This window comes from Neodiprion pinetum, chromosome 5 (assembly GCF_021155775.2).
Source record: "Neodiprion pinetum isolate iyNeoPine1 chromosome 5, iyNeoPine1.2, whole genome shotgun sequence".
In the NCBI taxonomy this organism is placed as follows: domain Eukaryota; kingdom Metazoa; phylum Arthropoda; class Insecta; order Hymenoptera; family Diprionidae; genus Neodiprion; species Neodiprion pinetum.
Window position 1 is genome coordinate 35,608,024 of NC_060236.1, and position 21,163 is coordinate 35,629,186.

The window sequence follows — 21,163 nt, forward strand, 5'->3', positions numbered from 1 at the left end:
TGGAAGAGAAATAGACTCCAAAATATTCAAAACTGTATGAAGCTTAAGCGCAGTTTATTCGAAGGTAGTAAAAAAATACATATGGTATATACACGTATTTTATACAGAGTATAACTATGACTCGAAGAACTATCAGGGTTTGCCGTAACGTGTTCTTTGACGGTCCTGATGGTCGCAGTACTCGCTGATGATAAGTTTGCACAAAAATAAGTGGAACACGACAATCAGGAAGCAAATACTGATCCAAAATAAAGTTGGCAGACCCCCCAAACGATGGCCGTGCTTGTGCAACGCCATCACGTGATGATCGTGCGCCGGTGCTGATACGAGACGAAAAATTACCAAAAACATCGTAGGAGGTATGAATAATGAAATGCATAAAAGCAATTATAGTACAATGTTCCTTACCCTCATCAACCTCGTGGACGTGCAGAGCTTTACGCAAGTCTTGCATGTGCTGTTGATCGGACGTTATGTACAATATTGCTGTCAACGGTTTCGTTAGCTTCACTGGGAAGTTAGTCCAGGATTGACTCAGTGGTACTGGAGAGTCTAAGCAGCCAGCATCGCATCCATAATAAACAGTATCGCTGCGATCAAGCGCAACACCCAGAACCGCGCGATTATCTTCGCCCACCATTACTGAGATGTTTAAGTGAGTTACGTTGCCATAACTTATGCGCCTGAAAGAGAAAGTTGAACGTTGTTGGTTTTTTTTATTTACCAGCAAATTCATCAAAAGGATACTACGTATAGCATTCGACGATGGCAAGCCAACCGCTTTAGATGATGCTTTGATTAGATAATAACATATTTCAAACTTAATTGACCTGAAGAAGTAGTCGCGATGTAAGTACTGTGGGTCTATATTAAACTCCAAGTGCTGGTTGCTGAACCTCAAGGATCCTAAACTGAGAACAATCGCTTGTTGAACAGCTGCCGGTCCACCAACCATCAGATGGTGACATCCCTGCTTTTCCAAGGTAACCAGCCATGCTCCAACAATGTCGTTAACACCCTCAATTGTTGATGTGTCTTGCCAGAGTCGTGGGGCGTCTCTAAAATGCGTATATTCACATTACAATGGTTAATGATTAGGATTGAACAGTAAGCCAGTGAGGGATGTAGGCCCTACAGAGTGTGATGACCTCGGTAGCAACCCTCGTTGTTCGCGACATCTTTTTCGACATCTGGTATACCCGCGGGAACTTGAGACAATACGTAGTACATTGTGGAGTTGATTTTGTGCCCGTTTATCGCACCTTTAGCTTTCGAATTGCTGATTCTGATGCCTGCATGCCAGTAACTCTGCCAAACTAACGCATGTTCCTCCTTCAATCCTTGTTGTTGTTGCACAAGAGCTCTTTTCATACCCTGCAACAATGCGCTAAGGTTCATTCATTGAGATTAAAATAATTAGAAAACGAACAATCTAATGTAGCTTTCTCTTAAAAATTTCGTTACTAAAACAATAAGTCATACCTCCAATGCCTTTTTTTGTGACACTTGCAACAATTGTTTCCTTGCGATATATGAATCTGATGATACAGGTTCACTGTAATGGACGCTAGTAAGAAATTGCAGCTTCATAAAACTCCGCGCTGTAACATGGAATGTTTTTGGCGGTGAACGATACACCACAGCGACGGCCACAATCTTGTCAGAACCTGGCAAAGAAACGAATCCTGAGGTTGAAGTGTACTCGTAGTTGGGGAGTCCTTCAACTTGAACTCTGTTAAATAAAATTTCAAATTTAATGAAGCAAATATGCGTCCCGCAGGAGCATATCTTACATTGGAAACTTTGAAGAAATTTACAGAAAGCCATACAATTTTCCAGCCTGATCGAAATAAAGTAAGCTTGGAGGAAAAACTTGCAAAGTACCTACTGTACTGCCTCGGTGCCTGAGTCCCTCCAATGCATTGATGTTTGAGGCTTGAGCGGAACTTCTTGAGAAACTGCGAGGGGATTGGCTATCTTGATTTCTTGAACAAAAATCCTATCGAGGCTTCTGTGAGCATAATACTGAAATTCAACGTGATACCCTTCACGAAAACATTGATATCTATGAACTATCCCGGTGGTTAAATGCGTAACAGTGGCTTCCCGAGAAGGAGTGTTGTCGGAATTTGGATGTGTTAATATCGGCTGCCAAGGAACCCTCAGAGATAGCGTTCTTCCATGTTTTATATAGAGCCAAGCTTCAGGAGTCACGGGAATACCGAAAACTCCATTTCCAACGTAAGGCAAATAAGAATGATCGTCGGAAGAAGGTGAGATGATAGCATTGTATTCAGCGGCATCAAAAAATGCACTAGCGAGTCTTTCGTTGATGCATTGATCTTCAAATGCTATGGAATAATAAAAACCAAGAGTCATTTTCGGACATTGACAGCTGATTGGACAATTATTTGTTTCCACTCCAAAGAATCACCTTCGATCGGTCTTTGGCTACTGGCAAACAACCACTGAGCAACGGAAGGTCCAAGGTAGAGCAGCAGCGCTCCGCAAATGACCAACAATATGAGGAGCTTGCGATATGAGTGATTGCCATCAATGAATCGCCTTATACGTTTGGCAAAGTCGTGGGTATCGAACATTCCTCCACCCCTCATTCTAGAAAATCTACTCAACCACCACAATGGGAACTGGAGATGTATTAACCAAGATGGGCGTTTCTTAACCTTCAACGCGAGCTGTCACCTACATAACCGGGACGGCCAAACATACCTCCCTATTTGTACGCAATAAAGACACAGAGATTCTATCTACGTATTATCCGGTAGTTGGTTTGTATTCTGTAAAAATTAGTGGCTTAGCTATCAGCAGACTTGTTCGTTCGGAGATCTCGAAGCTAAGCCTTGGTTCCAATACGCAATGGTTAACCACGCGACAATTACAAGACTCCACGACTGCTGATTGTGACGTAAAGGCGTCGGGACAATTGGGTAGAGCGAGACAGTTACAACCTGTCTGCTCAACAGGCAGTTCGCAATACGCAGGTGTACGTCTGGTGACCAATCAGAATTACACAACGCCTGCAACACAGGCAACTTTTAATACAAAAATGCATGTCTGGTAGCGAGGGACGACAGATACCTGTACTCTAATCGTCGGAATTGCACATCACCCACTTTAGTCAGCAAGTCGTATTCAACAGATGAATGACTAATAGCAGCCACGGCTGGCCTGATTCTACTTACAATTAGAATTATGCATAAACGTAAAGGAGGCGGACTGCGCGCTCCGTAACGGCCTTTGAAGCCGGTGCGATTAGTCTTCGTCTTTAATCAGGGCTACGCTCCGTCATAGTCCGCATACAACTATTTGAATGGACCTAATTGTTTCCATACAGCACCAAAAGCCATTAGCTCTTTTTTACTTATGGTTGTACTGCGCGGTATTGAAAAAATAGCTAATACTTTTTGTATTCGTTCTATCGTTTTATTGTACCTACACCTCGATTGTTATACCGTATTAATGACGTGATATTGGTAAATATAATTAATTTACTAATTGTAGATTCGCAGGAAATACCGGTAATTATATTCCGAATTCTATAAAACTAGAAGATAATTTCTTACCGATTCATTGTCAGACTTAAGCCTCAGCTGGCTGACCGGGGCAAGGCGGTGTTCACGCATGGTTCCCGCGCCTATTCCAGCAACATCCTCTTGTCATTTGGGCCACCTCTCTGTCCCTTCGCCGCGGAACGTCGCATCAGCTCACAAAGTGAGTGCCAAGCACAGTCATACGCATACATCTATATGTACATATTTGCACGTCCTATGTATGTACATTGTACATACGTATGGTTGTACAGAATCGAATTCGCCTCCATGGATTCATTATATATATAACAAAGTAGTTTGAACTATGCTAGTGAGATGATAGTATTGTACTTGAATCGTTGAATAATGAAAAAAACAATTAAAAAGAAAAGACGTATTCAACATCGCTAACTCCAGCGAGACTGGATGGAATAATATACGCCCGCGACAGAAGCACTAGAAGCTGTCCGAGTGAACGAAAATCAATTGGTAATTGAGATTGCCAATCGAATGGAAGAGAAAATAGTTCTTTTTGGAATTTAAACATTTTGCGGAGAATTCAGCCGCATCGTAAAATGGATTGCTGTCTATTATTTTTATTCGAATATTGCCAAGAACAGTTCGTTTACGTTTGTAACTATAAGGTACCTACCAGCTTCTATAAACTATTATACTCGACATTTTTGTTTTTTTCTTGGATGGATTGTGAATCAAATTTGCTCAAAATAGAGCTCTCGCAGTGCATCGTGAAGCAGTAACGACTTGTGCGTGTAATCATAAACAAATAGATGTACCTCAACGCGTATCGGTGTACACGCTGTGTGGTCAGGTCCGCTAGTCCAGCCCCTGCCCGAGACTCACCACAGAGCGGATGCTGGGGATAGATCGATGTCACGTGGGACCCTCCGGAAATACCAGCTTCCTAGTTTTGCTCACCTATTCTAATTACGTGCCGCGTCCGTGGCCGGATTCTGACAGATGTTCGCAAATTTGATGAGAAAATATAAACAAGCTCATTATACTCTTAATTCGAAACAATTCTTAATAGGTTGAACAGCAGATCTACTCCGTCTTCTTCTTCTACATTTTTACATTTATATTTGCTCGTGCGTACGTTTGGATCTCGGTCATATCAAAACTGTGGAGAAAATCCCGATTCAATAACTATCGGAACATATTATTTCTTCTATCAATCAGAAATTTTTTTTTCAAACTTCCACAAGGATGCGATCCATATTATTACATGGTAACGAGCTTTTTCCCAAACCTTGCTGGAATGGAATGTTCGTAAAGGGATGAGAAATTAGACGGTATCATAAGGGGTACCTGTACGTACAAACTGCATAATTTCTATCCATATAAACATTCAAATCAACATCTGCTTGACATGCATGTTATGTACATTCGAGGATGGCGAAGGAAGGGGGGTAGGGGGGTGAGGAGGGTGAGGTCTCAGTACACATCGATACATTATACCAATACGAAGCAATTCCTTCCGCTGGCGGAAGCCGCGTAACAGTTAGGCACAACGATGGTGGCATAGATTTCCCCGCGCACGCTCTGCGGAAATGTGTCTACCGGTAAAAATAGCTGGTCCAGATAGTGCATAAGAGGCACGAAAAAGTAGGTACGACGTCCGGTTATGGCTGTTGATGGAGTCTGCAGTGATGCTGATGGCATGATAGCTCTCTGTGATACGCTGATATCGCTTGCTATTGGGAATTAGGAGGTATCGGGCTTCGCAGTGATGTCAAGTTGATGATGATATACTGATGTGATCTTGAGGGGAGTCCAACCAGAATCATTCGCGGCCATCATATATTTCGCCACTTCTCCTGTCTCTCCCTCTGCAGCCTACAATCGCAGCCATGCGATTACGCGGCGCTGCAAAGGAACGAAAGGGTTCGAAAATGATGGAGTGGGGGCTCGTTGCTGGTTACCACGCTATAACGAACGTCATCGGAATATTTGAAGGCACCCGAAGTAGATGTCAGTCTTCTGTGAGCTGGCGAACAGCTTGTTGGATTTAAGTTGCATCTTCGGGGGTCAGTTACACGCTTTTCGAAAAGCGCACGTCAACGTGCGTGTCACACTTCGGCCTTTCCGCTCCACAGCACATCGAGGGTCGACTTGGTTCTTGCCTTTTTCCATTTACCATTTATACCGCACACCGCTTCTACAGTGTCGAGTCATGCCCAATTTTGAAAATAAAACCTAAAAATCAAATCTCATTGAAGTCGCAAAGCGATATACCTATTGTACCAAGATCAAGTGAGTGTGTGACGTCCACTTAATGTAACAGTGGAGCTTGGGAGTTTTCAAGGCACACAGGTATAGGTATAACATCATCACATTGCCGATACTTTGATCGATCATGTTGGATAATAGTGTCAGTTTTGTACCGTATTCTACATCTCGTTTTCCTCTGTGTTACAGTTTGTTACCAATTCGGATATAACTAGTTTTTGTTATCGTGGTAGGAGCTGAGGATGGTGAAACTGATGAATGGGAAGTGGGAACAAGTTTTTAGCGATATTGTAATCGGGAGAGGGGAAAATATCGTGATATTTATTACACGCGGTTCTCCCCCAGACCGGACACGTACAATTAACGCTCACAGTGTTAGGTTTGCTGGCACCCCAGGAACGATCACTGCCCCGGATTCGCACAACTTGGCAAAGTCGTGATATTCTCGTCATGGATCATTTTTTCTTTTTCGCTTTGTCCTCTGAATCTTCGACTTCTTTTTATTCTCCGATGTATGCAACCTTTGTAAGACCACATTCCAAGCACGTCAGAAGGATGCCAAAGAAAAAGACAAAGGCAACGTATTTGAACTACACTGTGCTGGAAAATGATTATTTCGAGTTCTCTTAGGCGTAAAAGTTATCCGATTTCGTTACATTGGTCAATATTTTCGACATCTTGTGGACATGAGTCCATTTTGTGTTGGTTGCCAAGGTCTTCAGATTACAATGAAATCCTGACACCGTCGCAGGGTAATCAACGATGAGTAACATTTGCTGTTAGGATTGATTGATGGACAAACTACAGTGATGAATGATGGAATAATTTAATTGTGGACTTTCGATTAGCTTTATCAGAAACTTTGAGTCCATTTTTTCCACTGTCTCAGTTCTTCCATGCTTTTGCTTCTCTCGTAAGTCCACCCTGTAGCAGGGATGTTAAGGGAACGGTGGCAGTAAATGATTCGTCACTAAAGCGCAACCTATTGTTTTCACACTAATCGTTCTCTAAAGATTTCCGATTACAAAATGACATGTCCTTTCAGTTCAGAATCGTGTACTCCGTGTTTGAGAGGAAAGCACCCACCGTGATAAAATTGTGAGTTCCATAACGTGTATGAAAGTCACCTCGCGATATCTATAGAGTTAGCGATTTTACGATCAAGTATTAGGTACGCATGATTAGTGGCAATTCGATAATTTTATATATATATATATATATATATATATATATATATATATATCCTTCGACATACGAACACATTTTTCATATCATCGACTTTCTCGATATGCCTTAATTTGAAAAGATCTCAAAAAATTATAACACTTCGAGAGCGCGTCCTTTGTACTTTGCAGAGGTATTGACGTGTTATGCGCTGGCAGCCGCTTCCTGGGTAGGGGTCATCTAGTCGTTGCAGGTGCCCTGGGAGAACAAAGAGGCTGGCTGACGGTCGCAAAATTCAAGCAACGCAAGAAGACGGAAAACGGGGACGTGTAGCGACCAAGAACGTGGAAATTGAAAACGCCGTTCAACGGCGTTGTCAAAATGACTGATGCCTTGAGAGATCCAGAGTTGGCTGCAGACTCGGTGAGCGCCGAGGATGCCAGAGCATCACTGAACGTGGCTTGTCAATCAAAATCGAAAGACAAAGCACTCCCCGAGAGAGGTACCTGGAGTACGAAACTGGACTTCATCCTGAGCGTGGTATCCATTTTTGCTTTTCCAATCTACCGCCCTGAAGGCCACCAGCGGGCTGTAAAATCTTTTTTCCCCTCAAGGTCGGACTTGCCATTGGACTCGGTAATGTGTGGAGATTTCCGTACTTGTGTTACAAAAATGGGGGTGGTGCCTTCCTCATACCGTACTTTTTGACGCTGATTCTTGCTGGTATCCCGATGTTCTTTATGGAGCTGGCCCTTGGGCAGATGTTGACCATAGGTGGTCTTGGGGTCTTTAAAATCGCTCCCCTCTTCAAGGGAATCGGCTACGCTGCGGCGGTAATGTCCTGCTGGATGAACGTCTACTACATTGTCATTCTGGCATGGGCCATCTTCTACTTCTTCATGTCAATGAGAAGCGGTTAGCATCTTATACTACTTTGAATATAACATCAAACTCCTTTCAATGCCTCCCAGGGCATTACACATAGGTACAGATATAGGTAAATAAGGTTTGCAAATTTAACGATGATCTGCAAATGATCTGTTCTAGATGTTCCATGGCGAACCTGCAACAATTACTGGAACACGAAAAACTGCGTTAACCCTTACGATAGAAGTGGGATTCTTTGCTGGAATCAACACACCAGCAAAGGTGTTATCAAGGTCTGCTCTCTGAACCAGTTCAACGTCAGCGCGACAGATCTCACCGACCCCGTGAAAGAATTTTGGGAGTTAGTAGAGGATTTTTTGCGTAACACAAAACAAAAGTCATTGCAGGCGAAAAATCACCGAGATCAATTATATAAACTGTTCTTTTCAGGCGACGGGCACTTCAGATCAGTGACGGAGTAGAACACATGGGAAGCATACGCTGGGAATTGGCGGGAACTCTTCTATTGGTTTGGATTCTCTGTTACTTTTGCATTTGGAAGGGTGTAAAGTGGACTGGAAAAGTTGTATACTTCACCTCCTTGTTCCCTTATGTTCTTTTAACTATTCTACTAATTCGTGGGATCACTCTGCCCGGTGCCATGGAAGGAATCCGGTTCTACATCAGCCCAAATCTTTCCAAGCTCCGGGAATCCGAAGTAAATGAAAGAAAACATGCAGTTGATTACTCACGACTGCTATCGATTGTTCAATTAATCCTTCACGAATACTATATCTCTATCCGCAGGTATGGATCGACGCTGTAACACAAATATTCTTCTCTTACGGTCTCGGCCTGGGTACCCTGGTTGCCTTGGGCAGCTACAATAAGTTTACGAACGATGTGTATAAGGATGCTTTGATAGTCTGCTCGGTGAATTCTTCAACGAGCATGTTTGCCGGCTTCGTAATCTTCTCTGTAGTTGGATTCATGGCACACGAACAGCAGAAACCAGTTGCCGAAGTTGCAGCATCCGGACCCGGACTCGCCTTTTTAGCATATCCCTCGGCAGTTCTTCAGCTGCCAGGAGCCCCACTGTGGTCTTGCCTCTTCTTCTTCATGCTTCTTCTCATTGGCCTCGACTCGCAGTTTTGTACAATGGAAGGTTTCATAACGGCGATGGTAATTCGAACATGTTTACACGACTCACGTTAATCAATTGTCTTTATGTCCAGGAACGAAAATTTTAGGGCTTATGAACTGCTACACCGTTAAAATATTGCAGGTTGATGAGTGGCCACAGCTGTTAAGGCGACGCAAGGAAATCTTCATTGCTGTTGTATGCGGGTTGTCATATTTGGTTGGTTTGTCATGCATCTCGCAAGGTGGCATGTACGTTTTCCAAATCCTCGACTCTTATGCCGTATCCGGTTTTTGTCTGCTTTTTCTGATATTCTTCGAGTGCATCTCAATCAGCTGGGCATTTGGTGTAAACCGCTTTTACGATGGATTGCGTGACATGATCGGCTACTACCCACTTGCCTGGTGGAAGCTATGCTGGACTGTCACAACGCCAATGATCTGCATCGTGAGTAATATAACCAACTTGGGAAAGACTTTTCGACGGGTCAACGCTGTAACGAATTTGTTTAGATACAATTTGGATGTGTATACGCAACTTTTTCTCGTTTCATCACTAGGGTGTATTCATCTTCAATCTCGTGCAATGGACACCGGTAAAGTATCTGGAATACGAATATCCATGGTGGTCTCACGTCCTCGGCTGGATAACGGCCTTGTCATCAATGCTGTGTATACCCGGGTACATGATTTACGCGTGGGTGACGACACCTGGAGATTACAACACGGTAAGTTACTCGAATGCGATTTATCCGTCCTACACTACCTATACTATCCTCAGGTTTTCCGCACTTCTAATTCACGCATCACTTTCGAACGATCACCCTTCTGACTTTGGATATTCACTTTTTTTGAAATATTACGGATTTTATAGCAACGATGTCTTTTTGTTTCATCCCGATTTGACTTATTGTTAGTCGACTTTCCACACAAACATATTGTACACGACATTATTCGCCTCGGAAATTATTTTACACGGAATTCATTCAACACGGACTTATTGTGTACCAGTATTATTCGACACAGACTTCTTTTATAATACGGGCGTTGTTTGAAACAGCGTTCTTCCATTAGGACATCCTACTGCGGAATATTGGCAATGAAAATATACTTACGTGCAACGGCGTCTACTAGGACGTCCCAGTACAAGAACGCTGTGTCAAATAACACCTTTGTAGAATAGTAGCTGAGGCAAATAATCGTGTGCGATATGTTTATATGCAAAGTGGCCTGAGGCGCATTGAAACGAGGCGAATTGGACATTCCTCAGATTTTTAGATGACTATGAATGCAGGCGTCCCAGCGTTCAAGCCAGGCAATTTTAGGGCAAATAGAGAAAAGCTTTGTGGAAATAGGGGCGTATTAGGGTTTCATCATTTTTATAGTACAAACCAAATGAATGAAAATTAGATACGCAGTGTCTAGAGTGACCGTTAATGTGGTCGTTTTGAAATTTTTTCCATTAATTAAATCCCCTGTGAACATAAAAATTTTCCGATAATATTGACGCGTGCCGGGGGACAATTGAAATTTTCGATATTTCAAAAGAACAAAATAATTCAGAATGAGCGCACGTATTCCGTGGATAACGACACTCAATTAATCCGTAAAAATTATGGTTTACTGAAACATAAGAGATTTTTGAGATTTAATGTATTTTTTTTCGTATGTTAAATTGGAAGTACAAACATGATTCTGACAAGTATCAAATAGATTTCTACATTCTATTTTAGTTTATGAACAAAAAGTAACCGACTGGCAAAAATAGGGGGGATTTAGAGGAAAATTGACTGCTTGTGAAAGAAAAAAAGATGGGCACTTTAAGGGAAATAGGGGATCCACTTTTTAGCTTGAGAATGTAACTTGAAAACTTTCAACGTCTCAGATTAGCTTTAACGCAGAATAAGCTTTTACCGCCTTCTGTAAAATAAAATGGACATCGTGCAACTCTTGTGCTCGCTCATTGTAATTGGTGTATTATATTGTATTTCACTAGATTGTACTGTCAGATTTCCATGAATGTTTCAATTTTATGATATGAATCAGTCAGCGTTACTGACAATTCTACGTTCTTTATTGTATCTTTCAGAAATTCAAGCTTCTCGTTCGAATAGAAGACGATGTTGGGAGCTTGCGCGTCAAAATGGGCCAGCCAGGGGTGGAGCTGAGCACATTGTAACGATGTAACAATTTACATACCCTTCGTGACAAAACTGATGGAGGTAAATCGCACGCCTTACCTCGTTTGCCGCACGCATCGAATCTAGACGCAGGATGCACGTCAAATCATTGACGGTACGCAGATTTTCGTTTGGATTCAGCTACGCACTCAATCAATTCACCCACATCTAACTTCAAATCAACATTCGTCCAGCTTCTCGCCAGTTTCGAGGCCGTTAATACGTGCCAATTAGCGAAGCTGCCTGAGAGTACGTTGAAAGTTTTCAATCCGTATAAATGTATCATCCCTCGTCTATGACTTGGTAACAGCCCGCTTGCAAATACTTACTATAACCATCAGTAGCCTAGTATACTATATCTTAGATGTGAAAGTGTTCGGTAATTAACTGTTCACCTATATTAATATATATAATATCCAATAGTATATATGTATATGTCTATATATATATATATCATTGGATAAAATCTCAAATTTGTACGATATATATATATGTGTATGTGTGTATGTGTATATATATATATATATATATATATATATATATATATATATATATATATATATACACAGACCTCTTCCCCTAATTAATTAGTCAAGGTATAAAAGTCCAAAAGCGATAGCGTACAATCGAGATAATCGGGCTCAGAATTAGACTATACACAGTTAATCAATAATTAATAGCATTAAGTTAACTGTCAAGGTCGTAGAAATTATAAGTAGACAAGATAAGTGAAACATTGAGAAATTGTTATTGCTCGATACCGCTAGGTACTCTACCCCACGAGAAAACAACATCGTGATGGACGAGTATTTCCCTCGCATTCACGGAGCCTAGGTATAAGGAGAACGATCGTGATGTATAAAAAACGGCCGAAAATTTGCAGCAAGATCTTTCTACACTAGAGGCGCTGGCATTGCTAATGTCAGGATTTTTAAATTTAAGACGGGAAATATCGTGATCACGCGATACAAACAATAACAAACGGAAGCCATGAGCCTAACATTACGTCACCAGCGCTACCATGGTGGACATTGTGAGAGAATGATCTTTCTCCTATTTCCTGACCGCAAATAAAGGCAAAGCGCCCGTGTCGATCGTATTGATTATATCTAGGCTCCGTGTTCGCATTGATCAGATCTCCACCCACGGAATGCTCCCTTATTAATGCCAAGCAGGGCGTAGCATGTCAGGTAACCCCGATTTTTCACAGCTTACCCGTAGCTCGAAGTCGTTCTCTCGTGGTACAGAGCATAGAGGAGACTGTGTTATAACAGCATAGATTTATTCTTACGTATAAGTTATTTCGATGTAATATATATATATTATCAGTTGTCACTTCAGGATTACGTTGAAGTAGAATTTGAAATTGCCACACATTTCCATTGTTTTTTTAAAGGAAAATATATCAGTTACATTATTGTTGTCGTTGTTCTTGTATTAGCATAATTGAAATTGACCTAAGAGAAAGACCGATTTGAACATCATTTGGTTGGACGTAAGTGGTAGTGGATATCGTGAGAAATGACAAACGTTGTATTAGACATGGGATGGAAAGAAACTAATGAAAATGGATAATCATAAGTATATAAGTTTACAACACCGGAATGTATTATCCCATTGGCGTTTCATGCATCAATAAATCGTGTATGATACTTAATCTCACAACCCATGCCATTGATATGATTATCTACGATTCTGGCATGCCATTCCTCACGGAAAAAACCTTCGATTTAAAAAATTCGTATCCCCAATTTACAAATAACGTTAAATTCCCATGAAGAAAAAAGTTGAAGGTACGAATTGACACCCAAGTTGGAGGTTTTTGTCCGTGAGGGATTACCGGACGGCACACATCTATATATCTACATACATAGCAAATACATGATCGTTTCCGGGAGCGGACCGGATCTACACGGATCAGTCCTACAAGTGAACAGTTCTACAAATTCACTTCGAAAGGTCCGCTTTTACAATTAGTATAATAGCGGTTCGACAATCCCGTTTCTACTAGTGGCGATTCTACGAGTTCGTTTCTCCCGATTCATTTTGGAAAACATAAACGTCATCATCACGTAGTAACGGTTCGACAAACAAAGATAATTTGATCGTCATTCTCACTGCCAGTTCCCCAAACCGGTAGCAAACGACTCTACAAATTAGATTCTGAACGGACTAATTTTTCTTCTGTTTGAAGTTGGTTTCGCTTTTTGAAGAAGTTGGAATTCGACTCTGGAATAATGAGAATGAATCAGATTATCTTCTTACCTCGACAAACTGCCATCGTTTTATTCGATTCCATTCTTACTTCTTCAGTTTCTCCGTTTGTTCACACTTTCAATTAACGATCCTAGATTTTTCAATTCTTTGGATAAAAACGCAACTGAGAACTACTGACTGAACCACGTAGTTCAGACTCGCGGTATTTTGCTGTTGCGTCGGTACCCATTTTCATGAACATCTTTTTGCCGCCGCCGCGCCGCGTCAAATTCATGCCCGTGAAAATTCAATCTTGGTGGGGTGTTTGTAAAACGCTAGAATTAATTCCGAAACCGGAAAATCTCGCTAAGCACGGACACATCTATCAGATATTCGGTACGGTATTTATTTCCGATCTATGCAGGGATCTATTAGAGCCCTTATATGCATAATAAGTTACGAACAAGTCCAGATGCAGATTGGACGAAATGAATAGGGTCCGAATAGGTCCCTATAAAGACCGGACCGATTCATTTATCCAAAATTTTTACTAAGGAAATTAGTGACATGATAACGACAAATCAAATGGTATGTTGCTCTGTCTGTCTCTCTAAAGTTCGGTTTAAGCATATTACATCATATTCTCTGGTTCCATTATTATGCGCGGAGACTAATTTTGAACAAGTTTTAAAATCGTAAATGTTTCATAAGATGCGATAGGTTTCAACATCGTAAGGTTCTTCGAACTAGAAATTATTCGATATAAGAAGACAATGCCGTGATATTAAAAATTTATTTGCCTGGATCAATTTTCCCAGCAGTACAAAAATGTTACAAACTAAATTCTACATGCTAATAAATTGTAGTAATTTACTTTAAATAAATTTCAATTCAAGGGTAAACCCAAAATAATTAGATAATTAATATGTATTAAGTTAGTTAAAAATATCTTGTCGCATTCTATATTTCAATATGTATAATTAGGTACGTATATTTATAGTTGTATAAACTCGTATGGACGGAAATTGTTACCGCTCAGCATAAACTGAATTGTTGATGAAAATAATAACTACAAGTAAAGGGCGGAGGGGCGGGTGGGGCGATGGAGGGAGAGGGAGGGAGAGGGGCTTAGCAGCGGCCAAGTACAGTCGTTTGAATATATATTTACAAGATAATCGATTGGAAAATAGAGAGATGTTAGCAACAAATCACTGTTTCTTTCTCAAAATAATTTAGCTGTCATAATATAATATCAAAATGAAACTATTAAAATATCTTGAAATATTTTGAAATCCTTATAATTAATCGAGATTCGCAGTAGCGAATCACTGCCAAATATCGGTAGGCCAGTGATCGCTGCTACATATACTTGTAAGCAGTGTTGGAACAACTCCCAATAAAACTTGAGGAATGTGCTGAAAGTCACGAATAAGAATTTAAATGAAAATCTATATATTACCTACAATTATAATGGACACATGATGATATCTGTATAATTTACTGAAAAAAGAGATAATTGTAACTTTCGGGAGGACCACAGCTAACTGTTCTTACACGATCTCTACAAAATGTATGAGATTGATAATGCATACAAGATAATTGTGTTGGATAAAACTATGTTGTAAGCGTTCAACACTGCTTATATATATACATATATATATATATACGTATTTATTGTACATGGGTATTATATATGTGAATGTGTACCAAGAAGAGGCCGTGAAACGGACCCCTCACACTCGAGCGGAGACCACTGACACCGGTTCATGCACGTTAATGCAAGGCATCAAGTCTCTTCGGATGTTAACACGAGACCTTCTCGATATACTCGTAAAACGTATCGTGAAAATTAGACCAATCTTGGGATGTCTTGGAAGGCTCGATTCAAGATATCTCTACGGTATACTTTTCAACAATCAAGAGTCAGATCTGTAAGTTGTAGTCGAAGCATCAATGGAGAATCACCTCGTCACACTTTTGTAACAGATTGAAAAGTGACAATTATTGTTTAGATGCACGTATGATACCTAATAATAGTTTAAAGCTTCTGACTTCAATGACGTTCTCAACATTTGTTCACCTTTTTCATTTTGATATTGTCTACATTCAATAGCTACCGTCAACATTTGATAGCCAATTAACGATGTCTATGGACGGTTACAGAGAAACCTCTAAATTATCAATTATATTTTATGAAAGTAAAAAATTGGTAACGCCTCAAAGTTCAAGTCTGTTTCGAGCGATCTTAGAAAAAAAGTTACTATATGTAATTGATTAATCTTAATAAGAGCAACAATGCCACACCAAGACCAGTATTAAGAATCTTTTTGCTTGCCGAGCTCCTAAACGTATCTGGGTCTCCCATTTGAAAAGTATGCTCAGGACTGGACATCCGTCCATCTCCTCCATTGCTGAACGCCAACACTCTCATGTGGTAAGCTTTCCCAGGACTAAGATTTGTTATATATCCCTCGAGTGCCGAACCAACTGGAACTATTGTATCATTGGCCGTGCTCATATCTTGGTCGACTTCCCACACACGGATTTTGTATCCGATTAACGGTTCTTCCGCCAAACTTGGCTGAACGTAACGCCAAACTACTTTAACAGTGGACGGATTGATGCCATAAACGTTGACAGATGAGGGAGGATTTTGCGGCGCTTTGCGGTAAGTTCTTTCTAGGTAACGTTCGCTCTCTGGCCCTTCACCAGCGGAGTTATACACCATTACTTTGACGAAATAGTAGGTGTCAGGCTGCAAGCCAACAACAAGGGCCCAAGGACGCTTCGAACGCGACAAATAATACACAGCATCCTCCTCCGCATTGTCTTTTTTCCAGTACTTCAGCCTGTGACCTATCAATTTACCATGGACTCGTTCTCGCGTTTCTTCGATTGGCAACCAGGTGACGTTCAGACTTGTGCTGTTGTAACTTCTCGCGTAAACCTGTTGCGGAGCGACCAGCGGCATCTTTTCAGCACTGAATATTGTCACGATTTCGGAAAGCGGTCCAAAACCAACATCGTTGGCAGCTTGAACTTGCACCTCATACTCTGTGTAGTAATATTCCGAAGGAATGTGCACAACCGCCATATTCGTGTTCCCGTATTCCTTGAGCGCAAGAGACTGGAATTCTATTTCCTCGGACTTTCGACGCCAATAAATCTTGTAATATATCCCGGGTCCGTTTTGCTCCGAAGATTTCAATGGCGTCCAGGTTATTGTCAGATCCCCGATTTTACCGCCACCGCCACCTATGTTAATCGGCGCCATTCCCGGCTTGGCGGACGGTGTGCTGTACTGAGGTGACGGACTTGACGGATCGCCAATACCTAGGTCATTTATCGCTGAAACGCGAAATTCATAGGTTGTGTGCGGGTTGAGAACATTTTCAAGATATGCTTCTTTACGCCCGTTGTACCTATCGATTTCTATAGCCGTTATGTCTGTAAAATAAAATTGATAAAGATAGTGAAAATTGCAATGCAATAATACTCAATATTGTGAAAGGTCAAAGTAAATTACAGCGCTACCAGAATTGAGTCTCTGGAACCGATAGTATATTGTAAAGATTGGTAAGTATTGCTGGAATCTGACTACTATTGCTCACTTGTAATGATTCAGTTTTGACCTAAGCGAAATTTGATGTGATGGCAATTAGTAATTAAAAAGATTTTTATACCATGAAGTGTCAAAAAACCGTTTCTGTAAACAAGTGTGACATCGCCTGAATGCATATTTCATCAGACATTTAACCCACGATAGTGTAGTACAATTAACGAACTGGAAACTTACTTTCAGATAGTAGAAACCATGTTTCATTCCAATTCGTTCTTGCGCCAACACTATACATAGTGATAGGTCTGCCATTAAATGCTCCGTCAGTCCACTGAAGGGTCACCGAAGTTTTGACGACACTTATGACCTGTACACCTCCTGGCGGACCTGGTGGGCCTTCAACAATAACGCTTGCCCTACTCGATATCCTACCAACTGCACTTTTGATTATACATTCATAGTCGCCGGCATCGGCAAAAGTCACGTTTACTAAATTAAGAAGCCCAGCATCGATCTGTAGCCGTGGATTATTTATCAGATCTTTGTCTCTTATTCGTAGCCCGTTGTGTGTCCATATGTAAGCAACATCTAAGATTTCCTCAGTCTCGGCGCGACAGTATAATGTCAAGTTCCGCATCACTGCAGTAATTGTACGGCGATACAGACTCTCAATAAATCTCGGGCCACCTACAATTTCCACATAACACGTTACTTCCTAAGTCGCAGAGTTTTGACTTGAAGCTTTATCGAAAAATACATCGGCTACTTACGAAGTACAATAACTCTTCCCCGGGTTTCGTCTGTTCCATACTCATTCGAGGCTATGCAGGTGTACATACCCTCGTCATCGCGTGAAACTGGACTTATTATCAGGTTTCCATTTTCAAGCATACGCCTCCTTCCCCCAGAACCAATAACATTCCCATCTTTTTTCCATACAAACTTTGGTCGTGGCGCAGCTTCAGGGTTGCACACTATCGTAACATTCCCACCGTCTGCCGCGTATGTTTCTGACTCCATGGGCCTCTTTTTGAAAGATGGCTTCAGTGCTGCAAGTATACGAAAGATCGAACAATTCTTGTGTCAATATATGGTATTTGAGTATTCAAAATTCAGAAGAAGCAACTCACACAAGACTCGTAATTGACCTGAAGAATACTTTGTTCGAAGCTGATTTCTTGCTCGACATTGATACATCGCCTGGTCTCTCTCAGGATTGAGATTTCTTATTGAAAGTACATTGTCTTGTATGGTGTATCGATCTCTATCCTCAAGTGGCAGTGTATACATATCTAGTATTTCACCATTCCTAAACCACTTGTAATCAACATCAGGAATGCCAAATGCTTCGCAGGTCCACGTTAAATCACCCCTGTTATCCATGTGTTTGTCTACCAGCGGAATTGTAAAGTTTGGAGCAGCTTGTATGGTTAAAAAAACTGAATTTTCTATTGAGGCTCTGTTGTTTGATGCTCTGCAAACATACTCTCCTTGGTCTTCTACTTGGACTCGTGGAATGATTAGGACACGGTTATAGTTGGAATAAACTGCACCACGTGGTAGATCAGCACCTCTGCGTGTCCAATTGTAAGATGGAACTGGACTGAAAAAATGATCAAATGTTACCAGAAATGTGTGACAAATATCAGGGGTGCAAATTTTTCGACAAACAATGCATACTATCCAAAGGCGATGCATTCAAGCTGAACTTCTTCCCCGGCTACGGGAGCTTCAGGAAAGACTTTGGGAAAGTTGTTGGTGAAAGTAAGCTGCTGAAATGTAGCTGAAATCAATGTTACCATGTTAGAGGAGAATCAACATCTTAGTGAAACCATAGGTGGTAGAATTATTAAGAGACAAGACTTACAGTGAGGATTGACTCGGAGCGGGAAAAAAGGGCCATTTCTCCCAGTATCTGATGCGACACTTTGTACATTACATGAATAATTTCCTTGATCTATCGATTCCAAGGCAGAAAAGTAAAGGGCACCGTCGTTGGAAACAAATACACGCTTATCCTCCTCAACAAAGTTGGGGAAGTAATCACGAGTCCAATAATATTTGACACCAGGAAAATGTTGAGGAGGATCGCAATAGATTGCTTTTCCCCAATTTTGATCACCCTTCTCTTGGGAACGTTGCAGATTGAACACTAATATGTATCCAAAAGAAAGCACTACACTTTCTGACACAATTGTGCCAAATTCATTGCTCGCCTTGCAATGATAGGATCCAGGATCTCCTTTCTGAAACATGGTTAAAGAGAGAATGGACAACGATGGGTATTCCCTACTTAATCGCCCGATGTACCTTAGGGATAATTACCTGCTCAGGTTCGTAAATAATAAGAGTTCCTCCGCTGACAGTGTATCGACTGTTTTCCAAAGGGTTGATCCTATTAGCAACCAATCTATCATTCTCATAGATCTCTTTAAACCACTCGTAAGTAGGTGTTGGAAATCCACCAGCCAAGCAGCTTAGAGTGACGTCGTTGGTTAACTTCCTTTTGGACAAGTCAAATACGGTGTCGACCGGTTGCTTAATGAAGTAAGGACCGCGTGGCACTCTCAGGGGATTGTTAATCTCAATGCCGTACTGGTAGGTACGGTCGTCCTGGACTAAATTGTGCATGCTGACAACAGAAGCTTCGCATATGTACAAAAGCTCCTCATTCCCGGTAACCTTCTCGAATCCCCATCTTTTCAGGCTATTACTGAATGTATAAACCAAGTAGTCCTTCCCTTGCACATTATCCAGGGGCTCGGGCAGGAACGCATTATCCATGTTCACAAGCTGGCTTCCATCTGGTTCGTTAGACCAGTAGCCACCCTGCTGTCTGATTCCTGTGTACCAGCGTCGATGCTGCGGATCCTGCCATTGCAACTGATACATGAGGAACCCATGCTCCTCAAGAGAATCAACGCTAACCAGGTCACTCTGATAGGCCTGACAGTTCTTGCGAGCTTCTGCCCGAGCCCTCAAGGGACTCTTTATGAATCTATAGCATGACTCTTGGTGCCTGATCCAGTACTGGGGACATCGATATATCAACTCTCCGTCGCCTAGATCTTGTGCAGCGACAAGGATGACCCAAGTAGTGACCAAAGCGACTTGCAACCAAAGGCCAACCATGGCAGAACAGGATTGGTGTACGGCCAAAGTTCGCAGCTACTTTTATTATGATATTCTAATCAGAAAAAAATAGCATTACGCAACTGTACGGGTCACAGTTTACGGTTTGTAAGCTAATCGAGGATAATTACCATATGAAGAACCGTCAAATAAGATAAAATTACAAGTAATTACATCAGAAATCAAAATGTTGAAATAACAAGTAAAATAATCAATGCACGCTCTTCCGAGAATCGGATTGTTTGATCGTGTAAAAAATTTATTTTCCGTGGTTTCTCGTGATAAAATTTAATACCTAGGGAGTGGCACAGTGCACGACGGGCGCACCGTAAACAATAGTGAGTGAGGCGTTGCGTCGCTCCGGGGTTCAAGCTAAACGCAGTGATACGACTCGTCAATGAAATCAGGAAAGATTATCATATCGCTGTTCCGCTTACCTTGGTTCTTATCAATGTTATCTTATCACAATATCCGGGACACGAGACATCGACACGATTATCGCGCGACAGTCACACGCGACCACTTCTTGGCACTCGTCACATTAGTCAACGGTTAACACGACACGCCTTGAAAAAAATGTTAGATGGTGCTGCCCCCTTGTGGAATGCTCATTAAAGATTAGTGAGTAGCGGTTTCTGACACGAAACATGTATTTGAAACCAATTTTCAAAGTACCCGGACGGTAAGTGCGCGTCGGTAACCCAGTAATACTCTGCCGACTCTGCCGTACTTGGCATGACGAAAGCAGTAGATAATGCAGAGCATTCACTTACCATCGCAAACTGCCACTGTAGTGATCGAAACTGAACAATTTGCGAATATTAACATACGATAAGTATTACTGCACCATAAATAACTAATTGACAAACTTCATTTGGAGCCTCTAACTCTGCGAAAAAACTAGATATCACAAGCAGCTTTAGGCTGACCGTAAGCCAGCCCTCGAACTTCCCGTGTTCGTCGCTGCAGATTCCAAGTTCACAGAAAAAACAAAATATTAATATCCATTTCAAATTTCAAACTACATATTCAAATTCCTGATTACCGAGACAAGAACCTTCAAGCAAAGAGCTTCGAGTACTATATCACATGAAAATATGATGATTTTTTTTTTATTTTAAACCAAT

The 21,163-nt window shown here is 41.3% G+C and overlaps 3 protein-coding genes across 7 annotated transcripts; 1 reads left to right on the forward strand and 2 right to left on the reverse strand.

Moving 5' to 3' along the window:
• Positions 1 to 37: 37 nt before the first annotated feature.
• On the reverse strand, positions 38 to 2,936 carry LOC124219310 (uncharacterized protein KIAA2013 homolog). The gene is made up of 7 exons (XM_046626683.1): positions 2,435 to 2,936; positions 1,889 to 2,351; positions 1,483 to 1,732; positions 1,136 to 1,374; positions 831 to 1,058; positions 409 to 683; positions 38 to 320 (listed from the first exon to the last, which is right to left on the reverse strand). The coding sequence occupies exons 1-7, from the start codon at positions 2,613 to 2,615 to the stop codon at positions 133 to 135; spliced, it is 1,824 nt and encodes a 607-aa protein (XP_046482639.1). The 5' UTR covers positions 2,616 to 2,936; the 3' UTR covers positions 38 to 132.
• Positions 2,937 to 5,534: 2,598 nt separating this feature from the next.
• On the forward strand, positions 5,535 to 12,568 carry LOC124218686 (GABA neurotransmitter transporter-1A). Of its 5 annotated transcripts, none has more exons than XM_046625358.1 (10): positions 5,535 to 5,888; positions 6,844 to 6,896; positions 7,154 to 7,502; positions 7,577 to 7,877; positions 8,010 to 8,190; positions 8,280 to 8,547; positions 8,637 to 9,011; positions 9,115 to 9,417; positions 9,530 to 9,697; positions 11,059 to 12,568. In XM_046625358.1, the coding sequence occupies exons 3-10, from the start codon at positions 7,344 to 7,346 to the stop codon at positions 11,146 to 11,148; spliced, it is 1,845 nt and encodes a 614-aa protein (XP_046481314.1). In that variant the 5' UTR covers positions 5,535 to 5,888; positions 6,844 to 6,896; positions 7,154 to 7,343; the 3' UTR covers positions 11,149 to 12,568. The 5 variants fall into 5 exon arrangements, with proteins under 5 accessions (XP_046481314.1, XP_046481313.1, XP_046481312.1 ...); XM_046625357.1 differs by having other exon boundaries at positions 5,535 to 5,882; XM_046625356.1 differs by lacking the exon at positions 6,844 to 6,896.
• A 1,551-nt stretch (positions 12,569 to 14,119) lies between these two features.
• Positions 14,120 to 20,595, reverse strand: LOC124218685 (contactin). Its single transcript, XM_046625354.1, has 8 exons — positions 20,474 to 20,595; positions 19,230 to 20,091; positions 18,772 to 19,150; positions 18,585 to 18,687; positions 18,035 to 18,507; positions 17,675 to 17,953; positions 17,142 to 17,591; positions 14,120 to 16,792 (listed from the first exon to the last, which is right to left on the reverse strand). Exons 2-8 carry the CDS (start codon positions 20,034 to 20,036, stop codon positions 15,606 to 15,608), a joined length of 3,678 nt encoding a protein of 1,225 aa, XP_046481310.1. The 5' UTR covers positions 20,037 to 20,091; positions 20,474 to 20,595; the 3' UTR covers positions 14,120 to 15,605.
• Positions 20,596 to 21,163: the final 568 nt, after the last annotated feature.

Excerpts from the sequence above, each read along its gene's own strand:
- LOC124218685 (XM_046625354.1), bottom strand. The coding sequence starts at position 20,036 with ATGGTTGGCCTTTGGTTGCAAGTCGCTTTGGTCACTACTTGGGTCATC. Across the intron at positions 18,508-18,584 it reads GAATGCATCGCCTTTGGATA|TCCAGTTCCATCTTACAATT; the intron begins GTATGCATTGTT and ends TCATTTTTTCAG. Across the intron at positions 17,954-18,034 it reads AGGTCAATTACGAGTCTTGT|CACTGAAGCCATCTTTCAAA; the intron begins GTGAGTTGCTTC and ends GTATACTTGCAG.
- LOC124218686 (XM_046625358.1), top strand. The coding sequence starts at position 7,344 with ATGACTGATGCCTTGAGAGATCCAGAGTTGGCTGCAGACTCGGTGAGC. Across the intron at positions 7,878-8,009 it reads CTTCATGTCAATGAGAAGCG|ATGTTCCATGGCGAACCTGC; the intron begins GTTAGCATCTTA and ends GATCTGTTCTAG. Across the intron at positions 8,191-8,279 it reads CCCGTGAAAGAATTTTGGGA|GCGACGGGCACTTCAGATCA; the intron begins GTTAGTAGAGGA and ends TGTTCTTTTCAG.
- LOC124219310 (XM_046626683.1), bottom strand. The coding sequence starts at position 2,615 with ATGAGGGGTGGAGGAATGTTCGATACCCACGACTTTGCCAAACGTATA. Across the intron at positions 2,352-2,434 it reads TAGCCAAAGACCGATCGAAG|CATTTGAAGATCAATGCATC; the intron begins GTGATTCTTTGG and ends ATTATTCCATAG. Across the intron at positions 1,375-1,482 it reads CACAAAAAAAGGCATTGGAG|GGTATGAAAAGAGCTCTTGT; the intron begins GTATGACTTATT and ends GCATTGTTGCAG.